This window comes from Anomaloglossus baeobatrachus, chromosome 4, assembly GCF_048569485.1.
Source record: "Anomaloglossus baeobatrachus isolate aAnoBae1 chromosome 4, aAnoBae1.hap1, whole genome shotgun sequence".
Taxonomy (NCBI): Eukaryota; Metazoa; Chordata; class Amphibia; order Anura; family Aromobatidae; genus Anomaloglossus; species Anomaloglossus baeobatrachus.
In genome coordinates this window covers 3,488,720-3,507,146 of record NC_134356.1, presented here as the reverse complement: position 1 = coordinate 3,507,146, position 18,427 = coordinate 3,488,720, and the positions used below count along the sequence as shown (strand labels likewise).

Sequence of the window (18,427 nt, the reverse complement as noted above, 5' to 3'; positions counted from 1 at the left end):
GTGTGCGCGCTCTGGGATTGGTCAGTGTCTGCAGAGGCATGCCGGCCGCCTGTGAGTGCGGGTGTCCGCTCCTCCCGGTTACCTCCGGTGCAGAGTGAGGCGGGAAACCCCCGGAGTGCTGTCTGCATACAGTGAGGTAGAGTGTCCATACAGGGGTATGGGGGGGACGTCATCAGTCACCCGCAGCCTGGACCTTCCGCACCGGACTGCGGGGAAAGCTCCGCACCTCCGCCACAGCGGATCCCGGGAGGCCACAGCCAGCGAGCGCGGTGCCCCTGCGTCTCCTGCCCCTGCGTCTCCTGCCGCCGCTGCCCCTGCGTCTCCTGCCGCTGCCCCTGCGTCTCCTGCCGCTGCTGCCCCTGCGTCTCCTGCCGCTGCTGCCCCTGCGTCTCCTGCTGCCGCTGCCCCTGCGTCTCCTGCCGCCGCTGCATCTCCTGCCGCTGCCCCTGCGTCTCCTGCCGCTCCTGCGTCTCCTGCCGCTCCTGCGTCTCCTGCCGCTGCTGCCCCTGCGTCTCCTGCCGCTGCTGCCCCTGCGTCTCCTGCCCCTGCGTCTCCTGCCGCTGCTGCCCCTGCGTCTCCTGCTGCCCCTGCGTCTCCTGCTGCCCCTGCGTCTCCTGCTGCCGCTGCTGCCCCTGCGTCTCCTGCCGCTGCTGCCCCTGCGTCTCCTGCTGCTGCTGCCCCTGCGTCTCCTGCTGCTGCTGCCCCTGCGTCTCCTGCCGCTGCTGCCCCTGCGTCTCCTGCCGCTCCTGCGTCTCCTGCTGCCCCTGCGTCTCCTGCTGCTGCTGCCCCTGCGTCTCCTGCTGCTGCTGCCCCTGCGTCTCCTGCTGCTGCTGCCCCTGCATCTCCTGCTGCTGCTGCCCCTGCGTCTCCTGCTGCTGCTGCCCCTGCGTCTCCTGCTGCTGCTGCCCCTGCGTCTCCTGCCGCTGCTGCCCCTGCGTCTCCTGCTGCTGCTGCCCCTGCGTCTCCTGCCGCTGCTGCCCCTGCATCTCCTGCTGCTGCTGCCCCTGCGTCTCCTGCCGCTGCTGCCCCTGCGTCTCCTGCCGCTGCTGCCCCTGCGTCTCCTGCTGCCCCTGCGTCTCCTGCTGCCCCTGCGTCTCCTGCTGCTGCTGCCCCTGCGTCTCCTGCCGCTGCCCCTGCGTCTCCTGCCCCTGCGTCTCCTGCCGCCGCTGCATCTCCTGCCGCTGCCCCTGCGTCTCCTGCCGCTGCCCCTGCGTCTCCTGCTGCCCCTGCGTCTCCTGCCGCCGCTGCCGCCCCTGCGTCTCCTGCCGCCGCTGCATCTCCTGCCGCTGCCCCTGCGTCTCCTGCCGCTGCCCCTGCGTCTCCTGCTGCCCCTGCGTCTCCTGCCGCCGCTGCTGCCCCTGCGTCTCCTGCCGCCGCTGCTGCCCCTGCGTCTCCTGCCGCCGCTGCTGCCCCTGCGTCTCCTGCCGCTGCCCCTGCGTCTCCTGCCGCCGCTGCATCTCCTGCCGCCGCTGCATCTCCTGCCGCCGCTGCATCTCCTGCCGCTGCCCCTGCGTCTCCTGCCGCTGCCCCTGCGTCTCCTGCCGCTGCCCCTGCGTCTCCTGCCCCTGCTGCCCCTGCGTCTCCTGCCCCTGCTGCCCCTGCGTCTCCTGCCCCTGCTGCCCCTGCGTCTCCTGCCGCTGCCCCTGCGTCTCCTGCCGCTGCCCCTGCGTCTCCTGCCACTGCCCCTGCGTCTCCTGCCCCTGCTGCCCCTGCGTCTCCTGCCGCTGCCCCTGCGTCTCCTGCCGCTGCCCCTGCGTCTCCTGCCGCTGCCCCTGCGTCTCCTGCCCCTGCTGCCCCTGCGTCTCCTGCCGCTGCCCCTGCGTCTCCTGCCCCTGCTGCCCCTGCGTCTCCTGCCGCTGCCCCTGCGTCTCCTGCCGCTGCCCCTGCGTCTCCTGCCCCTGCTGCCCCTGCGTCTCCTGCCGCTGCTGCCCCTGCGTCTCCTGCCGCTGCTGCCCCTGCGTCTCCTGCCGCTGCTGCCCCTGCGTCTCCTGCTGCCGCTGCGTCTCCTGCCGCCGCTGCTGCCCCTGCGTCTCCTGCCACTGCTGCCCCTGCGTCTCCTGCCGCTGCTGCCCCTGCGTCTCCTGCCGCTGCTGCCCCTGCGTCTCCTGCCGCTGCTGCCCCTGCGTCTCCTGCCGCTGCTGCCCCTGCGTCTCCTGCCGCTGCTGCCCCTGCGTCTCCTGCCGCTGCTGCCCCTGCGTCTCCTGCCGCTGCTGCCCCTGCGTCTCCTGCCGCTGCTGCCCCTGCGTCTCCTGCCGCTGCTGCCCCTGCGTCTCCTGCCGCCCCTGCATCTCCTGCCGCTGCCCCTGCGTCTCCTGCCGCTCCTGCGTCTCCTGCCGCTGCCCCTGCGTCTCCTGCCGCTGCTGCCCCTGCGTCTCCTGCCGCTGCTGCCCCTGCGTCTCCTGCCGCTGCTGCCCCTGCGTCTCCTGCCGCTGCTGCCCCTGCGTCTCCTGCCGCTGCTGCCCCTGCGTCTCCTGCCCGCTGCCCCTGCGTCTCCTGCCGCTGCTGCCCCTGCGTCTCCTGCCGCTGCTGCCCCTGCGTCTCCTGCCGCTGCTGCCCCTGCGTCTCCTGCCGCTGCTGCCCCTGCGTCTCCTGCCGCTGCTGCCCCTGCGTCTCCTGCCGCTGCTGCCCCTGCGTCTCCTGCCGCTGCTGCCCCTGCGTCTCCTGCCGCTGCTGCCCCTGCGTCTCCTGCCGCCGCTGCCCCTGCGTCTCCTGCCGCCGCTGCCCCTGCGTCTCCTGCCGCCGCTGCCCCTGCGTCTCCTGCCGCTGCTGCCCCTGCGTCTCCTGCCGCTGCCCCTGCGTCTCCTGCCGCTGCTGCCCCTGCGTCTCCTGCCGCTGCTGCCCCTGCGTCTCCTGCCGCTGCTGCCCCTGCGTCTCCTGCCGCTGCCCCTGCGTCTCCTGCCGCTGCTGCCCCTGCGTCTCCTGCCGCTGCCCCTGCGTCTCCTGCTGCTGCCCCTGCGTCTCCTGCTGCTGCCCCTGCGTCTCCTGCTGCTGCCCCTGCGTCTCCTGCCGCTGCCCCTGCGTCTCCTGCTGCTGCCCTGCGTCTCCTGCTGCTGCCCCTGCGTCTCCTGCTGCTGCCCCTGCGTCTCCTGCTGCTGCCCCTGCGTCTCCTGCTGCTGCCCCTGCGTCTCCTGCCGCTGCCCCTGCGTCTCCTGCCGCTGCCCCTGCGTCTCCTGCCGCTGCCCCTGCGTCTCCTGCCGCTGCCCCTGCGTCTCCTGCCGCTGCCCCTGCGTCTCCTGCCGCTGCCCCTGCGTCTCCTGCCGCTGCTGCCCCTGCGTCTCCTGCTGCTACTGCCCCTGCGTCTCCTGCTGCTGCTGCCCCTGCGTCTCCTGCTGCTGCTGCCCCTGCGTCTCCTGCTGCTGCTGCCCCTGCGTCTCCTGCCGCTGCTGCCCCTGCGTCTCCTGCCGCTGCCGCCCCTGCGTCTCCTGCCGCTGCCGCCCCTGCATCTCCTGCCGCTGCCCCTGCGTCTCCTGCCGCTCCTGCGTCTCCTGCCGCTGCCCCTGCGTCTCCTGCCGCTGCCCCTGCGTCTCCTGCCGCTGCTGCCCCTGCGTCTCCTGCCGCTGCTGCCCCTGCGTCTCCTGCCGCTGCTGCCCCTGCGTCTCCTGCCGCTGCTGCCCCTGCGTCTCCTGCCGCTGCTGCCCCTGCGTCTCCTGCCGCTGCCGCCCCTGCGTCTCCTGCCGCTGCCGCCCCTGCGTCTCCTGCCGCTGCCGCCCCTGCGTCTCCTGCCGCTGCCGCCCCTGCGTCTCCTGCCGCTGCCGCCCCTGCGTCTCCTGCCGCTGCCCCTGCGTCTCCTGCCGCTGCCCCTGCGTCTCCTGCCGCTGCCCCTGCGTCTCCTGCCGCTGCCCCTGCGTCTCCTGCCGCTGCTGCCCCTGCGTCTCCTGCCGCTGCTGCCCCTGCGTCTCCTGCCGCTGCCCCTGCGTCTCCTGCCGCTGCCCCTGCATCTCCTGCTGCTGCCCCTGCATCTCCTGCTGCTGCCCCTGCATCTCCTGCTGCTGCTGCCCCTGCATCTCCTGCTGCTGCTGCCCCTGCATCTCCTGCTGCTGCTGCCCCTGCATCTCCTGCTGCTGCTGCCCCTGCATCTCCTGCTGCTGCTGCCCCTGCATCTCCTGCTGCTGCTGCCCCTGCATCTCCTGCTGCTGCTGCCCCTGCATCTCCTGCCGCTGCTGCCGCCCCTGCGTCTCCTGCCGCTGCTGCCGCCCCTGCGTCTCCTGCCGCTGCTGCGCCCCTGCGTCTCCTGCCGCTGCTGCCGCCCCTGCGTCTCCTGCCGCTGCTGCCGCCCCTGCGTCTCCTGCCGCTGCTGCCGCCCCTGCGTCTCCTGCCGCTGCTGCCGCCCCTGCGTCTCCTGCCGCTGCTGCCGCCCCTGCGTCTCCTGCCGCTGCTGCCGCCCCTGCGTCTCCTGCCGCTGCTGCCGCCCCTGCGTCTCCTGCCGCTGCTGCCGCCCCTGCGTCTCCTGCCGCTGCTGCCGCCCCTGCGTCTCCTGCCGCTGCTGCCGCCCCTGCGTCTCCTGCCGCTGCTGCCGCCCCTGCGTCTCCTGCCGCTGCTGCCGCCCCTGCGTCTCCTGCCGCTGCTGCCGCCCCTGCGTCTCCTGCCGCTGCTGCCGCCCCTGCGTCTCCTGCCGCTGCTGCCGCCCCTGCGTCTCCTGCCGCTGCTGCCGCCCCTGCGTCTCCTGCCGCTGCTGCCGCCCCTGCGTCTCCTGCCGCTGCTGCCGCCCCTGCGTCTCCTGCCGCTGCTGCCGCCCCTGCGTCTCCTGCCGCTGCTGCCGCCCCTGCGTCTCCTGCCGCTGCTGCCGCCCCTGCGTCTCCTGCCGCTGCTGCCGCCCCTGCGTCTCCTGCCGCTGCTGCCGCCCCTGCGTCTCCTGCCGCCCTGCGTCCCTGCCGCTCCTGCGTCTGCCTGCCGCCCCTGCGTCTCCTGCCGCTGCCGTCCCTGCGTCTCCTGCCGCTGCCGTCCCTGCGTCTCCTGCCGCTGCCGTCCCTGCGTCTCCTGCCGCTGCCGTCCCTGCGTCTCCTGCCGCTGCCGTCCCTGCGTCTCCTGCCGCTGCCGTCCCCTGCGTCTCCTGCCGCTGCCGTCCCTGCGTCTCCTGCCGCGCTGTCCTGCCGCTGCCGTCCCTGCGTCTCCTGCCGCTGCCGTCCCTGCGTCTCCTGCCGCTGCCGTCCCTGCGTCTCCTGCCGCTGCCGTCCCTGCGTCTCCTGCCGCTGCCGTCCCTGCGTCTCCTGCCGCTGCCGCCCCGCCGTCTCCTGCCGCTGCCGCCCCGCCGTCTCCTGCCGCTGCCGCCCCGCCGTCTCCTGCCGCTGCCGCCCCGCCGTCTCCTGCCGCTGCCGCCCCGCCGTCTCCTGCCGCTGCCGCCCCGCCATCTCCTGCGTCTCCTGCTGCTGCCCCTGCATCTCCTGCTGCTGCCCCTGCATCTCCTGCTGCTGCCCCTGCATCTCCTGCTGCTGCTGCCCCTGCATCTCCTGCTGCTGCTGCCCCTGCATCTCCTGCTGCTGCCCCTGCATCTCCTGCTGCTGCTGCCCCTGCGTCTCCTGCTGCTGCTGCCGCCCCTGCGTCTCCTGCCGCTGCTGCCGCCCCTGCGTCTCCTGCCGCTGCTGCCGCCCCTGCGTCTCCTGCCGCTGCTGCCGCCCCTGCGTCTCCTGCCGCTGCTGCCGCCCCCTGCGTCTCCTGCCGCTGCTGCCGCCCCTGCGTCTCCTGCCGCTGCTGCCGCCCCTGCGTCTCCTGCCGCTGCTGCCGCCCCTGCGTCTCCTGCCGCTGCTGCCGCCCCTGCGTCTCCTGCCGCTGCTGCCGCCCCTGCGTCTCCTGCCGCTGCTGCCGCCCCTGCGTCTCCTGCCGCTGCTGCCCGCCCCTGCGTCTCCTGCCGCTGCTGCCGCCCCTGCGTCTCCTGCCGCTGCTGCCGCCCCTGCGTCTCCTGCCGCTGCTGCCGCCCCTGCGTCTCCTGCCGCTGCTGCCGCCCCTGCGTCTCCTGCCGCTGCTGCCGCCCCTGCGTCTCCTGCCGCTGCTGCCGCCCCTGCGTCTCCTGCCGCTGCTGCCGCCCCTGCGTCTCCTGCCGCTGCTGCCGCCCCTGCGTCTCCTGCCGCTGCTGCCGCCCCTGCGTCTCCTGCCGCTGCTGCCGCCCCTGCGTCTCCTGCCGCTGCTGCCGCCCCTGCGTCTCCTGCCGCTGCTGCCGCCCCTGCGTCTCCTGCCGCTGCTGCCGCCCCTGCGTCTCCTGCCGCTGCTGCCGCCCCTGCGTCTCCTGCCGCTGCCGTCCCTGCGTCTCCTGCCGCTGCCGTCCCTGCGTCTCCTGCCGCTGCCGTCCCTGCGTCTCCTGCCGCTGCCGTCCCTGCGTCTCCTGCCGCTGCCGCCCCGCCGTCTCCTGCCGCCCCCGCCATCTGCTGCCGCCCCGCCATCTCCTGCATCTCCTGCTGCTGCCCCTGCATCTCCTGCTGCTGCCCCTGCATCTCCTGCTGCTGCTGCCCCTGCATCTCCTGCTGCTGCTGCCCCTGCATCTCCTGCTGCTGCTGCCCCTGCATCTCCTGCTGCTGCTGCCCCTGCATCTCCTGCTGCTGCTGCCCCTGCATCTCCTGCTGCTGCTGCCCCTGCATCTCCTGCTGCTGCTGCCCCTGCATCTCCTGCTGCTGCTGCCCCTGCATCTCCTGCTGCCGCCCCTGCGTCTCCTGCCGCTGCTGCCGCCCCTGCGTCTCCTGCCGCTGCTGCCGCCCCTGCGTCTCCTGCCGCTGCCGCCCCGCCGTCTCCTGCCGCCCCGCCATCTCCTGCCGCTGCCGCCCCGCCATCTCCTGCGTCTCCTGCTGCTGCCCCTGCGTCTCCTGCTGCTGCCCCTGCATCTCCTGCTGCTGCCCCTGCATCTCCTGCTGCTGCCCCTGCATCTCCTGCTGCTGCTGCCCCTGCATCTCCTGCTGCTGCTGCCCCTGCATCTCCTGCTGCTGCTGCCCCTGCATCTCCTGCTGCTGCTGCCCCTGCATCTCCTGCTGCTGCTGCCCCTGCATCTCCTGCTGCCGCTGCCGCCCCGCCGTCTCTTGCTGCCTCTGCCGCCCCGCCGTCTCCTGCTGCTTCTGCTTCTGCCGCCCCGCCGTCTCCTGCTGCTTCTGCCGCTGCCGCCCCGCCGTCTCCTGCTGCCGCCCCGCCGTCTCCTGCTGCCGCTCCGCCGTCTCCTGCGGTTTCTTCTGCTGCCGCTCCGCCGTCTCCTGCGGTTTCTTCTGCTGCCGCTCCGCCGTCTCCTGCTGCCGCTCCGCCGTCTCCTGCGGTTTCTTCTGCTGCCGCCCCGCCGTCTCCTGCCGCTTCTGCCGCTGCCACCCCGCCGTCTTCTGCCGCTGCCGCCCCGCCGTCTCCTGCCGCTGCTGCCGCCCCGCCGTCTCCTGCCGCTGCTGCCGCCCCGCCGTCTCCTGCCGCTGCTGCCGCCCCGCCGTCTCCTGCCGCTGCTGCCGCCCCTGCGTCTCCTGCCGCCCCTGCGTCTCCTGCCGCTGCTGCCGCCCCTGCGTCTCCTGCCGCTGCTGCCGCCCCTGCGTCTCCTGCCGCTGCTGCCGCCCCTGCGTCTCCTGCCGCTGCTGCCGCCCCTGCGTCTCCTGCCGCTGCTGCCGCCCCTGCGTCTCCTGCCGCCCCTGCGTCTCCTGCCGCCCCTGCGTCTCCTGCCGCCCCTGCGTCTCCTGCCGCCCCCTGCGTCTCCTGCCGCTGCCGTCCCTGCGTCTCCTGCCGCCCCTGCGTCTCCTGCCGCTGCCGTCCCCTGCGTCTCCTGCCGCTGCCGTCCCTGCGTCTCCTGCCGCTGCCGTCCCTGCGTCTCCTGCCGCTGCCGTCCCTGCGTCTCCTGCCGCTGCCGTCCCTGCGTCTCCTGCCGCTGCCGTCCCTGCGTCTCCTGCCGCTGCCGCCCCGCCGTCTCCTGCCGCCCCGCCATCTCCTGCCGCTGCCGCCCCGCCATCTCCTGCGTCTCCTGCTGCTGCTCCTGCATCTCCTGCTGCTGCCCCTGCATCTCCTGCTGCTGCCCCTGCATCTCCTGCTGCTGCCCCTGCATCTCCTGCTGCTGCTGCCCCTGCATCTCCTGCTGCTGCTGCCCCTGCATCTCCTGCTGCTGCTGCCCCTGCATCTCCTGCTGCTGCTGCCCCTGCATCTCCTGCTGCTGCTGCCCCTGCATCTCCTGCTGCTGCCCCTGCATCTCCTGCTGCTGCTGCCCCTGCATCTCCTGCTGCTGCTGCCCCTGCATCTCCTGCTGCTGCTGCCCCTGCATCTCCTGCTGCTGCTGCCCCTGCATCTCCTGCTGCTGCTGCCCCTGCATCTCCTGCTGCTGCTGCCCCTGCATCTCCTGCTGCTGCTGCCCCTGCATCTCCTGCTGCTGCTGCCCCTGCATCTCCTGCTGCCGCCCCTGCGTCTCCTGCCGCTGCTGCCGCCCCTGCGTCTCCTGCCGCTGCTGCCGCCCCTGCGTCTCCTGCCGCTGCTGCCGCCCCTGCGTCTCCTGCCGCTGCTGCCGCCCCTGCGTCTCCTGCCGCCCCTGCGTCTCCTGCCGCTGCTGCCGCCCCTGCGTCTCCTGCCGCTGCTGCCGCCCCCTGCGTCTCCTGCCGCTGCTGCCGCCCCTGCGTCTCCTGCCGCTGCTGCCGCCCCTGCGTCTCCTGCCGCCCCGCCATCTCCTGCCGCTGCCGCCCCTGCATCTCCTGCTGCTGCCCCTGCATCTCCTGCTGCTGCTGCCCCTGCATCTCCTGCTGCTGCTGCCCCCTGCATCTCCTGCTGCTGCTGCCCCTGCATCTCCTGCTGCTGCTGCCCCCTGCATCTCCTGCTGCTGCTGCCCCTGCATCTCCTGCTGCTGCTGCCCCTGCATCTCCTGCTGCCGCCCCTGCGTCTCCTGCCGCTGCTGCCGCCCCTGCGTCTCCTGCCGCTGCTGCCGCCCCTGCGTCTCCTGCCGCTGCTGCCGCCCCTGCGTCTCCTGCCGCTGCTGCCGCCCCTGCGTCTCCTGCCGCTGCTGCCGCCCCTGCGTCTCCTGCCGCTGCCGCCCCGCCGTCTCCTGCCGCCCCGCCATCTCCTGCCGCCCCGCCATCTCCTGCGTCTCCTGCTGCTGCCCCTGCGTCTCCTGCTGCTGCCCCTGCGTCTCCTGCTGCTGCCCCTGCGTCTCCTGCTGCTGCCCCTGCGTCTCCTGCTGCTGCCCCTGCGTCTCCTGCTGCTGCCCCTGCATCTCCTGCTGCTGCCCCTGCATCTCCTGCTGCTGCTGCCCCTGCATCTCCTGCTGCTGCTGCCCCTGCATCTCCTGCTGCTGCTGCCCCCTGCATCTCCTGCTGCTGCTGCCCCTGCATCTCCTGCTGCTGCTGCCCCTGCATCTCCTGCTGCCGCTGCCGCCCCGCCGTCTCTTGCTGCCTCTGCCGCCCCGCCGTCTCCTGCTGCTTCTGCTTCTGCCGCCCCGCCGTCTCCTGCTGCTTCTGCCGCTGCCGCCCCGCCGTCTCCTGCTGCCGCCCCGCCGTCTCCTGCTGCCGCTCCGCCGTCTCCTGCGGTTTCTTCTGCTGCCGCTCCGCCGTCTCCTGCGGTTTCTTCTGCTGCCGCTCCGCCGTCTCCTGCTGCCGCTCCGCCGTCTCCTGCGGTTTCTTCTGCTGCCGCCCCGCCGTCTCCTGCCGCTTCTGCCGCTGCCGCCCCGCCGTCTTCTGCCGCTGCCGCCCCGCCGTCTCCTGCCGCTGCTGCCGCCCCGCCGTCTCCTGCCGCTGCTGCCGCCCCGCCGTCTCCTGCCGCTGCTGCCGCCCCGCCGTCTCCTGCCGCTGCTGCCGCCCCCGCCGTCTCCTGCCGCTGCTGCCGCCCCGCCGTCTCCTGCCGCTGCTGCCTGCCGCCCCGCCGTCTCCTGCCGCTGCTGCCGCCCCGCCGTCTCCTGCCGCTGCTGCCGCCCCTGCGTCTCCTGCCGCTGCTGCCGCCCCTGCGTCTCCTGCCGCTGCTGCCGCCCCTGCGTCTCCTGCCGCTGCTGCCGCCCCTGCGTCTCCTGCCGCTGCTGCCGCCCCTGCGTCTCCTGCCGCTGCTGCCGCCCCTGCGTCTCCTGCCGCTGCTGCCGCCCCTGCGTCTCCTGCCGCTGCTGCCGCCCCTGCGTCTCCTGCCGCTGCTGCCGCCCCTGCGTCTCCTGCCGCTGCTGCCGCCCCTGCGTCTCCTGCCGCTGCTGCCGCCCCTGCGTCTCCTGCCGCTGCTGCCGCCCCTGCGTCTCCTGCCGCTGCTGCCGCCCCTGCGTCTCCTGCCGCTGCTGCCGCCCCTGCGTCTCCTGCCGCTGCTGCCGCCCCTGCGTCTCCTGCCGCTGCTGCCGCCCCTGCGTCTCCTGCCGCTGCTGCCGCCCCTGCGTCTCCTGCCGCTGCTGCCGCCCCCTGCGTCTCCTGCCGCTGCTGCCGCCCCTGCGTCTCCTGCCGCTGCTGCCGCCCCTGCGTCTCCTGCCGCTGCTGCCGTCCCTGCGTCTCCTGCCGCTGCTGCCGTCCCTGCGTCTCCTGCCGCTGCTGCCGCCCCTGCGTCTCCTGCCGCTGCCGTCCCTGCGTCTCCTGCCGCTGCCGTCCCTGCGTCTCCTGCCGCTGCCGCCCCGCCGTCTCCTGCCGCCCCGCCATCTCCTGCCGCTGCCGCCCCGCCATCTCCTGCGTCTCCTGCTGCTGCCCCTGCGTCTCCTGCTGCTGCCCCTGCATCTCCTGCTGCTGCCCCTGCATCTCCTGCTGCTGCCCCTGCATCTCCTGCTGCTGCTGCCCCTGCATCTCCTGCTGCTGCTGCCCCTGCATCTCCTGCTGCTGCTGCCCCTGCATCTCCTGCTGCTGCTGCCCCTGCATCTCCTGCTGCTGCTGCCCCTGCATCTCCTGCTGCTGCTGCCCCTGCATCTCCTGCTGCTGCTGCCCCTGCATCTCCTGCTGCTGCTGCCCCTGCATCTCCTGCTGCTGCTGCCCCTGCATCTCCTGCTGCTGCTGCCCCTGCATCTCCTGCTGCTGCTGCCCCTGCATCTCCTGCTGCTGCCCCTGCATCTCCTGCTGCCGCCCCTGCGTCTCCTGCCGCTGCTGCCGCCCCTGCGTCTCCTGCCGCTGCTGCCGCCCCTGCGTCTCCTGCCGCTGCTGCCGCCCCTGCGTCTCCTGCCGCTGCTGCCGCCCCTGCGTCTCCTGCCGCTGCTGCCGCCCCTGCGTCTCCTGCCGCTGCTGCCGCCCCTGCGTCTCCTGCCGCTGCTGCCGCCCCTGCGTCTCCTGCCGCCCCGCCATCTCCTGCCGCTGCCGCCCCGCCATCTCCTGCGTCTCCTGCTGCTGCTCCTGCATCTCCTGCTGCTGCTGCCCCTGCATCTCCTGCTGCTGCTGCCCCTGCATCTCCTGCTGCTGCTGCCCCTGCATCTCCTGCTGCTGCTGCCCCTGCATCTCCTGCTGCTGCTGCCCCTGCATCTCCTGCTGCCGCCCCTGCGTCTCCTGCCGCTGCTGCCGCCCCTGCGTCTCCTGCCGCTGCTGCCGCCCCTGCGTCTCCTGCCGCTGCCGCCCCGCCGTCTCCTGCCGCCCCGCCATCTCCTGCCGCTGCCGCCCCGCCATCTCCTGCGTCTCCTGCTGCTGCCCCTGCATCTCCTGCTGCTGCCCCTGCATCTCCTGCTGCTGCCCCCTGCATCTCCTGCTGCTGCCCCTGCATCTCCTGCTGCTGCTGCCCCTGCATCTCCTGCTGCTGCTGCCCCTGCATCTCCTGCTGCTGCTGCCCCTGCATCTCCTGCTGCCGCTGCCGCCCCGCCGTCTCTTGCTGCCTCTGCCGCCCCGCCGTCTCCTGCTGCTTCTGCTTCTGCCGCCCCGCCGTCTCCTGCTGCTTCTGCCGCTGCCGCCCCCGCCGTCTCCTGCTGCCGCCCCGCCGTCTCCTGCGGTTTCTTCTGCTGCCGCTCCGCCGTCTCCTGCGGTTTCTTCTGCTGCCGCTCCGCCGTCTCCTGCTGCCGCTCCGCCCGTCTCCTGCGGTTTCTTCTGCTGCCGCCCCGCCGTCTCCTGCCGCTTCTGCCGCTGCCGCCCCGCCGTCTTCTGCCGCTGCCGCCCCGCCGTCTCCTGCCGCTTCTGCCGCTGCCGCCCCGCCGTCTCCTGCCGCTTCTGCCGCCCCGCCGTCTCCTGCTGCCGCCCCGCCGTCTCCTGCGGTTTCTTCTGCTGCCGCCCCGCCGTCTCCTGCGGTTTCTTCTGCTGCCGCCCCGCCGTCTCCTGCGGTTTCTTCTGCTGCCGCCCCGCCGTCTCCTGCGGTTTCTTCTGCTGCCGCCCCGCCGTCTCCTGCTGCCGCCCCGCCGTCTCCTGCTGCCGCCCCGCCGTCTCCTGCGGTTTCTTCTGCTGCCGCCCCGCAGTCTCCTTTGGAAATGTCTCCATGCTGAATCCGCGCTGCCCCCGATGTCACAGCTTTCATTGCTGCCTCTCGTTATTTGAATGTAACCGGCTTCGTGCCCCACCCTCTCCCCAGACTTCTGCTCTGAAAAGGTTAAAGGTTGCAGGTATAGCCGGACAGCTGTAGCCCCGGCAGTTCTGCATTTGCGTTTCTGGCTGGTATCTTGGGCCCAGGGCACAGCGTCTGTGACCTCAGCCGCCATGTTGCTGACTCTTCCTCTCTTCCTCCGCAGTGATTGGCTCCAGGACATGGCGAGCAGCGACCTCCCAGGTACGTAGCATCGGGCTGCTCTTATTCCTCTGTTCACACCCAAAGCTGCAGCTTCCTGCTCGGGTTCTTTGTGGGGCGGAGAAGGGGGGGAGAGAAGCTCAGGGGGGCAGAGCTCGTATCGGGCGATGGCTGCTGAATAGTGATGGGAGGATGTTTTGGATCCGGTTCCGGCCCGAGATTGATCCCAGATATCTGGCCGGACGCCGGTCCCCATATAAGTCTAGGGGTACCAGAATCCAGCGCTTAGTCTAGGGGTACCAGAATCCAGCGCTTACAAATGGTGGTAGAAGGGATAGGGGGATTGGAGCAGGCGGCTCACACTTACCGAGGCTACGACGCAGCTGTAACTGCTTCCGCAGCCGCTCATTACCTCATTACATATTCACTGCTTTCCCCCCGCCCACTGACTTATGTGATTGGTTGCAGTCAGACGCACCCCCACCCTGAGTGACAACCTGTCTGACGCTTCCAATCACAGGCGCTGTCTGCACGTCTGGCATAGGGTTCCCCCCATAATATGATACCAGCACAGATAAAGCCACGGCTACAGGCTGCAGCTCCCAGCCCTGCTCTTTTCTAGCTGTGTATCACAATAGGAAGAACCACATATTATTTTTTTTATTTTTTTTTTTAATTTAAATTAAAAAAAAAATAAAAATCTGCGTGCATCCCTTTCCCAATTTTGATACCCAGGCCATGATAAAGCAGACAGCTGGGGGCTGGTATTCTTAGGCTGGAGAGACCCATGATTATTGGGCTCCCCGCAGCCTAAAAATAACAGCGTGCAGCCACCCTGGATTGTCGCATGCAATAGATGCGACAATCCCAGCACTTTACCCTGCTTTTCCCGATTGCCTTGATGCTTTGGCAATCAGGGTAATAAGGGGTTAATGGCAGCTCACAGCTGCCACTAAGCCCTAGATTAGTAATGGGAGGTGTCTGAGACCCCCCCCCAATTATTAATATGTAAGTGAAAAGAAACAAACACAAGCATCGAAAAATCCTTTTATTTCAAATTAAAATACAAAAACTGCACCCTCTTCATCACTTTCATTAACCCAAAACACCCAGGTCTGACGTAACGTCATCCACACGAGGTCCCATGATGATTCCAGCTCTGCTACATTATTGAAGGCACAGGCAAGCGGCGATAGAACATGACTGCCCACTGTGGACTTCATGCAGAGACTGAGCCGCAGCGATCAGCGGTGATGTCACTAAGGTAAGTTGTGGGCACAGGTCTCCACCTGTGACTGCAGGTAACCGGACCTCTCCTGAAGTGAGGTCACTGAGTTCATTGAGGAGTGGTTTTTTGTATTTTATTTCAAATAAAGGGATTTTTTTCAGTGTTTCTGTTTATCTACTTTCAATTGCAGATTAGTAATGAGGGGATCTCATAGACTCCCTCCCATTACTAATCTAGGGCTTAGTGGCAGCTGTGAGCTGCCATTAACCCCTTTATTACCCTGATTGCCACCAGGGCAATCGAGAAGTGCTGGATAAAGCGCCGGGCTTGTTACATCTAATGGATGAGACAATTCTGGGCGGCTGCAGGCTGCTATTTTTAGTCTGGGGGGGGGGGGGGGCAAAAAGCATTGGTCTCCCCAGCCTGAGAATAACAGTCCCTAGCTGTTGATCAAAATTGAGGGGGAACCAACAGCCTTTTTTTTTCTTCTATCTATTTACATTTTTTTAAAAAGCCACATGCGGTTCCTCTTATTTTCATACACAGCCAAGATAAGTGCAGGGCCGGGGGCTGCAGCCTGTAGCTGTGGCTTTATCTTTGCTGGATATCAGAATATGGGGAACCCCACACCGATTTATTTTTACTGTATGATATAGACCCGCACACGGCGCCTGTAATTGGGAGCGTTAGCGCGGGGCGCAGGGTCCGACTGTGCCGGGCCCAGATCATTACTCTGAATTACCTGAGAATTCTGGACTCTCGGTGCCTTTTGAGCCCGCGCGGGTCTGGACTTTTAAGTCTGGGTCCCCCCCCATCACTGCTGCTGAATTTCTCCACTTGTCTCCAGCGCTGGTGGAGGAGCTGGATGATGTGACCACCGAGCTGCAGGCCATAGAGGTCCAGATCCAGGAGCTGCTGGAGAGGGCAGCAAGAGCTGCAGCAGAGGAAGAGCGCGCTGAAGAAGAAGGTCCAGAGGCTGTCCGAGGAGGCCGGGCCCAGCGCCGAGGACGAGGGTGCCGAGGACTGGAACCGCCAAGGTGCGGTCATAGAGCGGGGGAGGGGTGGTATAGAAAACGATAATCTGGAGCCACATGAATAGCCTCTATTGGGGGCCACCCAGCTTTCCCAGACTCCTGAGTGTCAGTGCTGCTGACCTACGGGTGCGAGGGGTGTGTCAGCACTTGGGAGGCCTTGACTGCAGTGGCGCTATGTCGCTTCTTGCACAGCGTTCCTCCTGCACTGTCAGATCACTGCCTCTCTGTCTCGGGCCCCCGTATCTCGCCTCCCTTTCTTACTTTTACTGCCCCCCTTTCTTCGCCAGCCCCTTTCCTTCATTATTTTTCCTCCCTTCCACCCTTCCCGTCCTGTCTTTCATTCCTCCTTTCCTTCTTCCCTTCGTGCTCTTTTTCCTTCCTCCCTTCGTGCTCTTTTTCCTTCCTCCCTTCGTGCTCTTTTTCCTTCCTCCCTTCGTGCTCTTTTTTCCTTCCTCCCTTCGTGCTCTTTTTTTCCTCCCTCAGTAGAGGGTAGTTTGGTCTCCCCTGGTGCTCAGATTGTGGTTTTGGCTGTAATTCTTTGTTCCTCCCTGCTCTTTCTGTCCTCCCTGCTCTGTCTCCTTGCTCTTTCTCCTTCCTCCCTGCTCTTTCCTCCTTCCTCCCTGCTCTGTCTCCTTCCTCCTGCTCTGTCTCCTTCCTCCCTGCTCTGTCTCCTTCCTCCCTCAGCAGAGGGTAGTGTGGTCTCACCCTGGTGCTCAGATTGTGGTTTTGGCTGTAATTCTTTGTTCCTCCCTGCTCTTTCCTTCCTCCCTGCTCTGTCTCCTTCCTCCCTCAGGAGAGGGTAGTGTGGTCTCACCTGGTGCTCAGATTGTGGTTTTGGCTGTAATTCTCTCGTCTTGCAGACTTCTCGTGGTCTCAGAATGTGATGGAGACGCTGCAGAAACCCTTCCACCTGGACTCCTTCCGGCATTACAGCTGGAGTCCATTAACGCCACCATGGCCGGCAAGACGTGTTCTTGATTATGCCGACAGGTGGAGGGAAGAGCCTGCCGGCGATGTGCTCCACAGGTGCGCGTGCCGGGCGTCTGGGTCTGCCTGGACATGGGGCGGGCTGTTGCTGACGTTGCCCGGTTTTTCTCGCAGGGTTCACCCTGGTGATCTGCCCGCTGGTGTCCTTGATGGAGGATCAGCTGATGGTGCTGGAGCGTCTAGGGGTCTCATCCACCTCTGTAAATGCAGCGAGCAGTAAGGTGGGTACGCGGGGGTGTGCGGGACCACCGTAGGACGGGCGCCCCCTCACCCCTGCTGTCTGCGCCGCAGGACCACGTGAAGTGGTGTGCACCGAGAGATGATCGACCGCAACTCTCAACTGAAGCTGCTGTACGTCACCCCCGAGAAGATCGCAAAGAGCAAGCTCTTCATGTCGCGGCTGGAGAAGGCCTATCAGGGGGGGCGGCTGGCGAGGATTGCCATCGACGAGGTGCACTGCTGCAGCCAATGGGGCACGACTTCAGGCCTGGTGAGAGAACTGTCACAGAAGTCGGGGCGGGGGGGTGATTGGTGGTGGTGATGGATGATGGTGGTGATGGATGATGGTGGTGATGGGTGGTGGTTGTGACGACAGACTTTTTTCAATGTGTGTCGTGGTTAAATTTCTTACATTGGCCAGACATATTGTTCTTCTGTGTGTTAACTCATGTTTGCTAAACTATTGTTTCTCCAAACCCTTCCGAGCAATCATTGTAATGTAGTTGTGTATTGCTAATCTAATGTAAATTACCTTAGTAGCCATTGTCTAGTCTGTGACTTGCAGACTTCATCTAGATAGCCTCAGTCTTTCTATCCACATCATTTAAATGAACATTATCCATGCAGCTTGAAATTCATCCAATAAGAGAAGCAACCTTGTACAACCAATCCGATAGGGCCCAGTATATCCATAGGGAAGGCTATGGCTATAATAAGGGACTTTTTTAAGTTACTGGTTGTTGATGGATTTTGCATGATCCAGTCTAAGCTCTTAGGAGCTGGCTAGGGGATCAAAACCAGGATACCTTGTGGACTCGGTCTAGGGACTTTGGCTCCGACTAGTGGAACACTTGGCTACATGACATCAAACCAGAGACTACTGGGGCCTAAATCCAATTTATGGAGTTCCAGCTGCCGTACTGCTAACACCAGCCGCTCGAGAAGGATGGTCCCGCTACCCAGCAGAAGCTGCACCGAAACAAAAGGTCTACAACAGGGCCTGTGACTTGCCCAATCTACGGCGCTGTTATACATGTGGGCACCATGGACATATCGATAAAGATTGTCTCCAAAACAGAGGCCGCATGCTTGGAGCCTGTCTGCCAGTCCAACCAGTCAACATATGCCGAGATGAACCAACGAGATTGAGGAATGCTACTCCCGAGAAACACCAATAGCTGAGGAAGTGGTTTACCCAGTCCACACCCTACGGCTGGACACCAGCCAACCTCCATCCCCACATCCAGACGGTCATGGTCAGTGATATACAGGCTCAGGGACTTAGACACTGGATCTTCCATCACCCTGGTCAGCCTAGATATTGTTCCCACAGAACATCATTTACCTGGCCGCCAGTGACCATCACCCTTGCTGGGGGCCAGCGCTCGGACATTCCTCTGGCATGTGTGCAGTTGGACCTAAGGACCGACCAGGGAGAGGTCGATGTGGGACTTGTGAACAGCCTCCCCACACCTGGTATTTTGGGGACTAACCAGGAAGCGATCGATGTGAGACTTGTGAACAGCCTCCCCATACCTGTCATTGTGGAGACTGACCAGAGCAAGGCTGATGTGGAGCTTATGGACACCGTCCCCACACCTGTTATTTTGGGGTCTGACCAGGAAGAGGTCCATATGGAGCTTATGGACAGCCTCCCCACACTTGTTGTTGTTGTTTCGGGACTAGCCAGGAGGAAGTTGAAGGTGGGGTTCATAGATGGCCCCACCAAGCCTGTTGTTTCGGATACCACTCAAAGGGAAGTGGAAGTGGCGCGTGTGGATTACCTGCTCACACCAGTCATTTTGGAGAATCACCTAGGACAAGGACTATCGAGCCAGTTTGTTACCGCCATCACCCGCAGCCAAGCCAAACACCATCCTTGTGCAGATGTTTCTACCAACCCATCCGAGGGGAACCCTCCTCCTCAATCTTCAGCCTCCTCCTCAGATGCAACGAATGTGAGTACCTCAGACCCAACTGTGGCCATTGACTGGGAGGAGATAGATCATAAGGAATTCAGGGAAGCCCAACTCACGGACCCCACCTTAGTGCTTGTCTGCAATATGGCTGCTCAACCTGGGGGAGGTAATCAGGGGAGGTGTATAGATGCGAGCCTCTGTTGCTGACCTCACCATTAAAAAGGACAATGCCGGGGGGCGTGTCCAGGATGCTGAGCTGAGTGGACGTGGGGAAGAGGAGAGCTCCTGTTGACCCTCAGCTAAATCAGCACTTATCATAAGCACAAACCTACTCACCGGCTCTCAGGATGGGACCACGGAGGATTAAACAGTCGCAGCAGGCATCGGTGGCCCCCCCGCTGCACATCACGGCGCTGGATACTTTCTTGGGCCTGGAACAGGGTCCAGGGGAGGCCCGGACGCCATCTTTCCAGGAGCATGGAGGGAAATGGAGGCACCGGCCCGGCCTGCTAAGCAGCAAGAGAAGGAGG

At 66.9% G+C, this 18,427-nt stretch overlaps 1 protein-coding gene across 1 annotated transcript in view; it reads left to right on the top strand.

Annotated features, from left to right (window-relative positions):
* Positions 1-13: 13 nt before the first annotated feature.
* The window catches only part of RECQL (RecQ like helicase), a 33,363-nt gene continuing 14,949 nt past the window's right edge, over positions 14-18,427 (top strand). The window contains 11 exon segments of the mRNA XM_075343496.1: positions 14-136; positions 12,515-12,552; positions 14,586-14,662; positions 14,664-14,775; positions 15,633-15,695; positions 15,698-15,736; positions 15,739-15,798; positions 15,874-15,980; positions 16,051-16,065; positions 16,067-16,229; positions 16,232-16,249. Coding sequence (XP_075199611.1) covers positions 12,531-12,552; positions 14,586-14,662; positions 14,664-14,775; positions 15,633-15,695; positions 15,698-15,736; positions 15,739-15,798; positions 15,874-15,980; positions 16,051-16,065; positions 16,067-16,229; positions 16,232-16,249 — 676 coding nt within the window. The 5' untranslated portion in view covers positions 14-136; positions 12,515-12,530.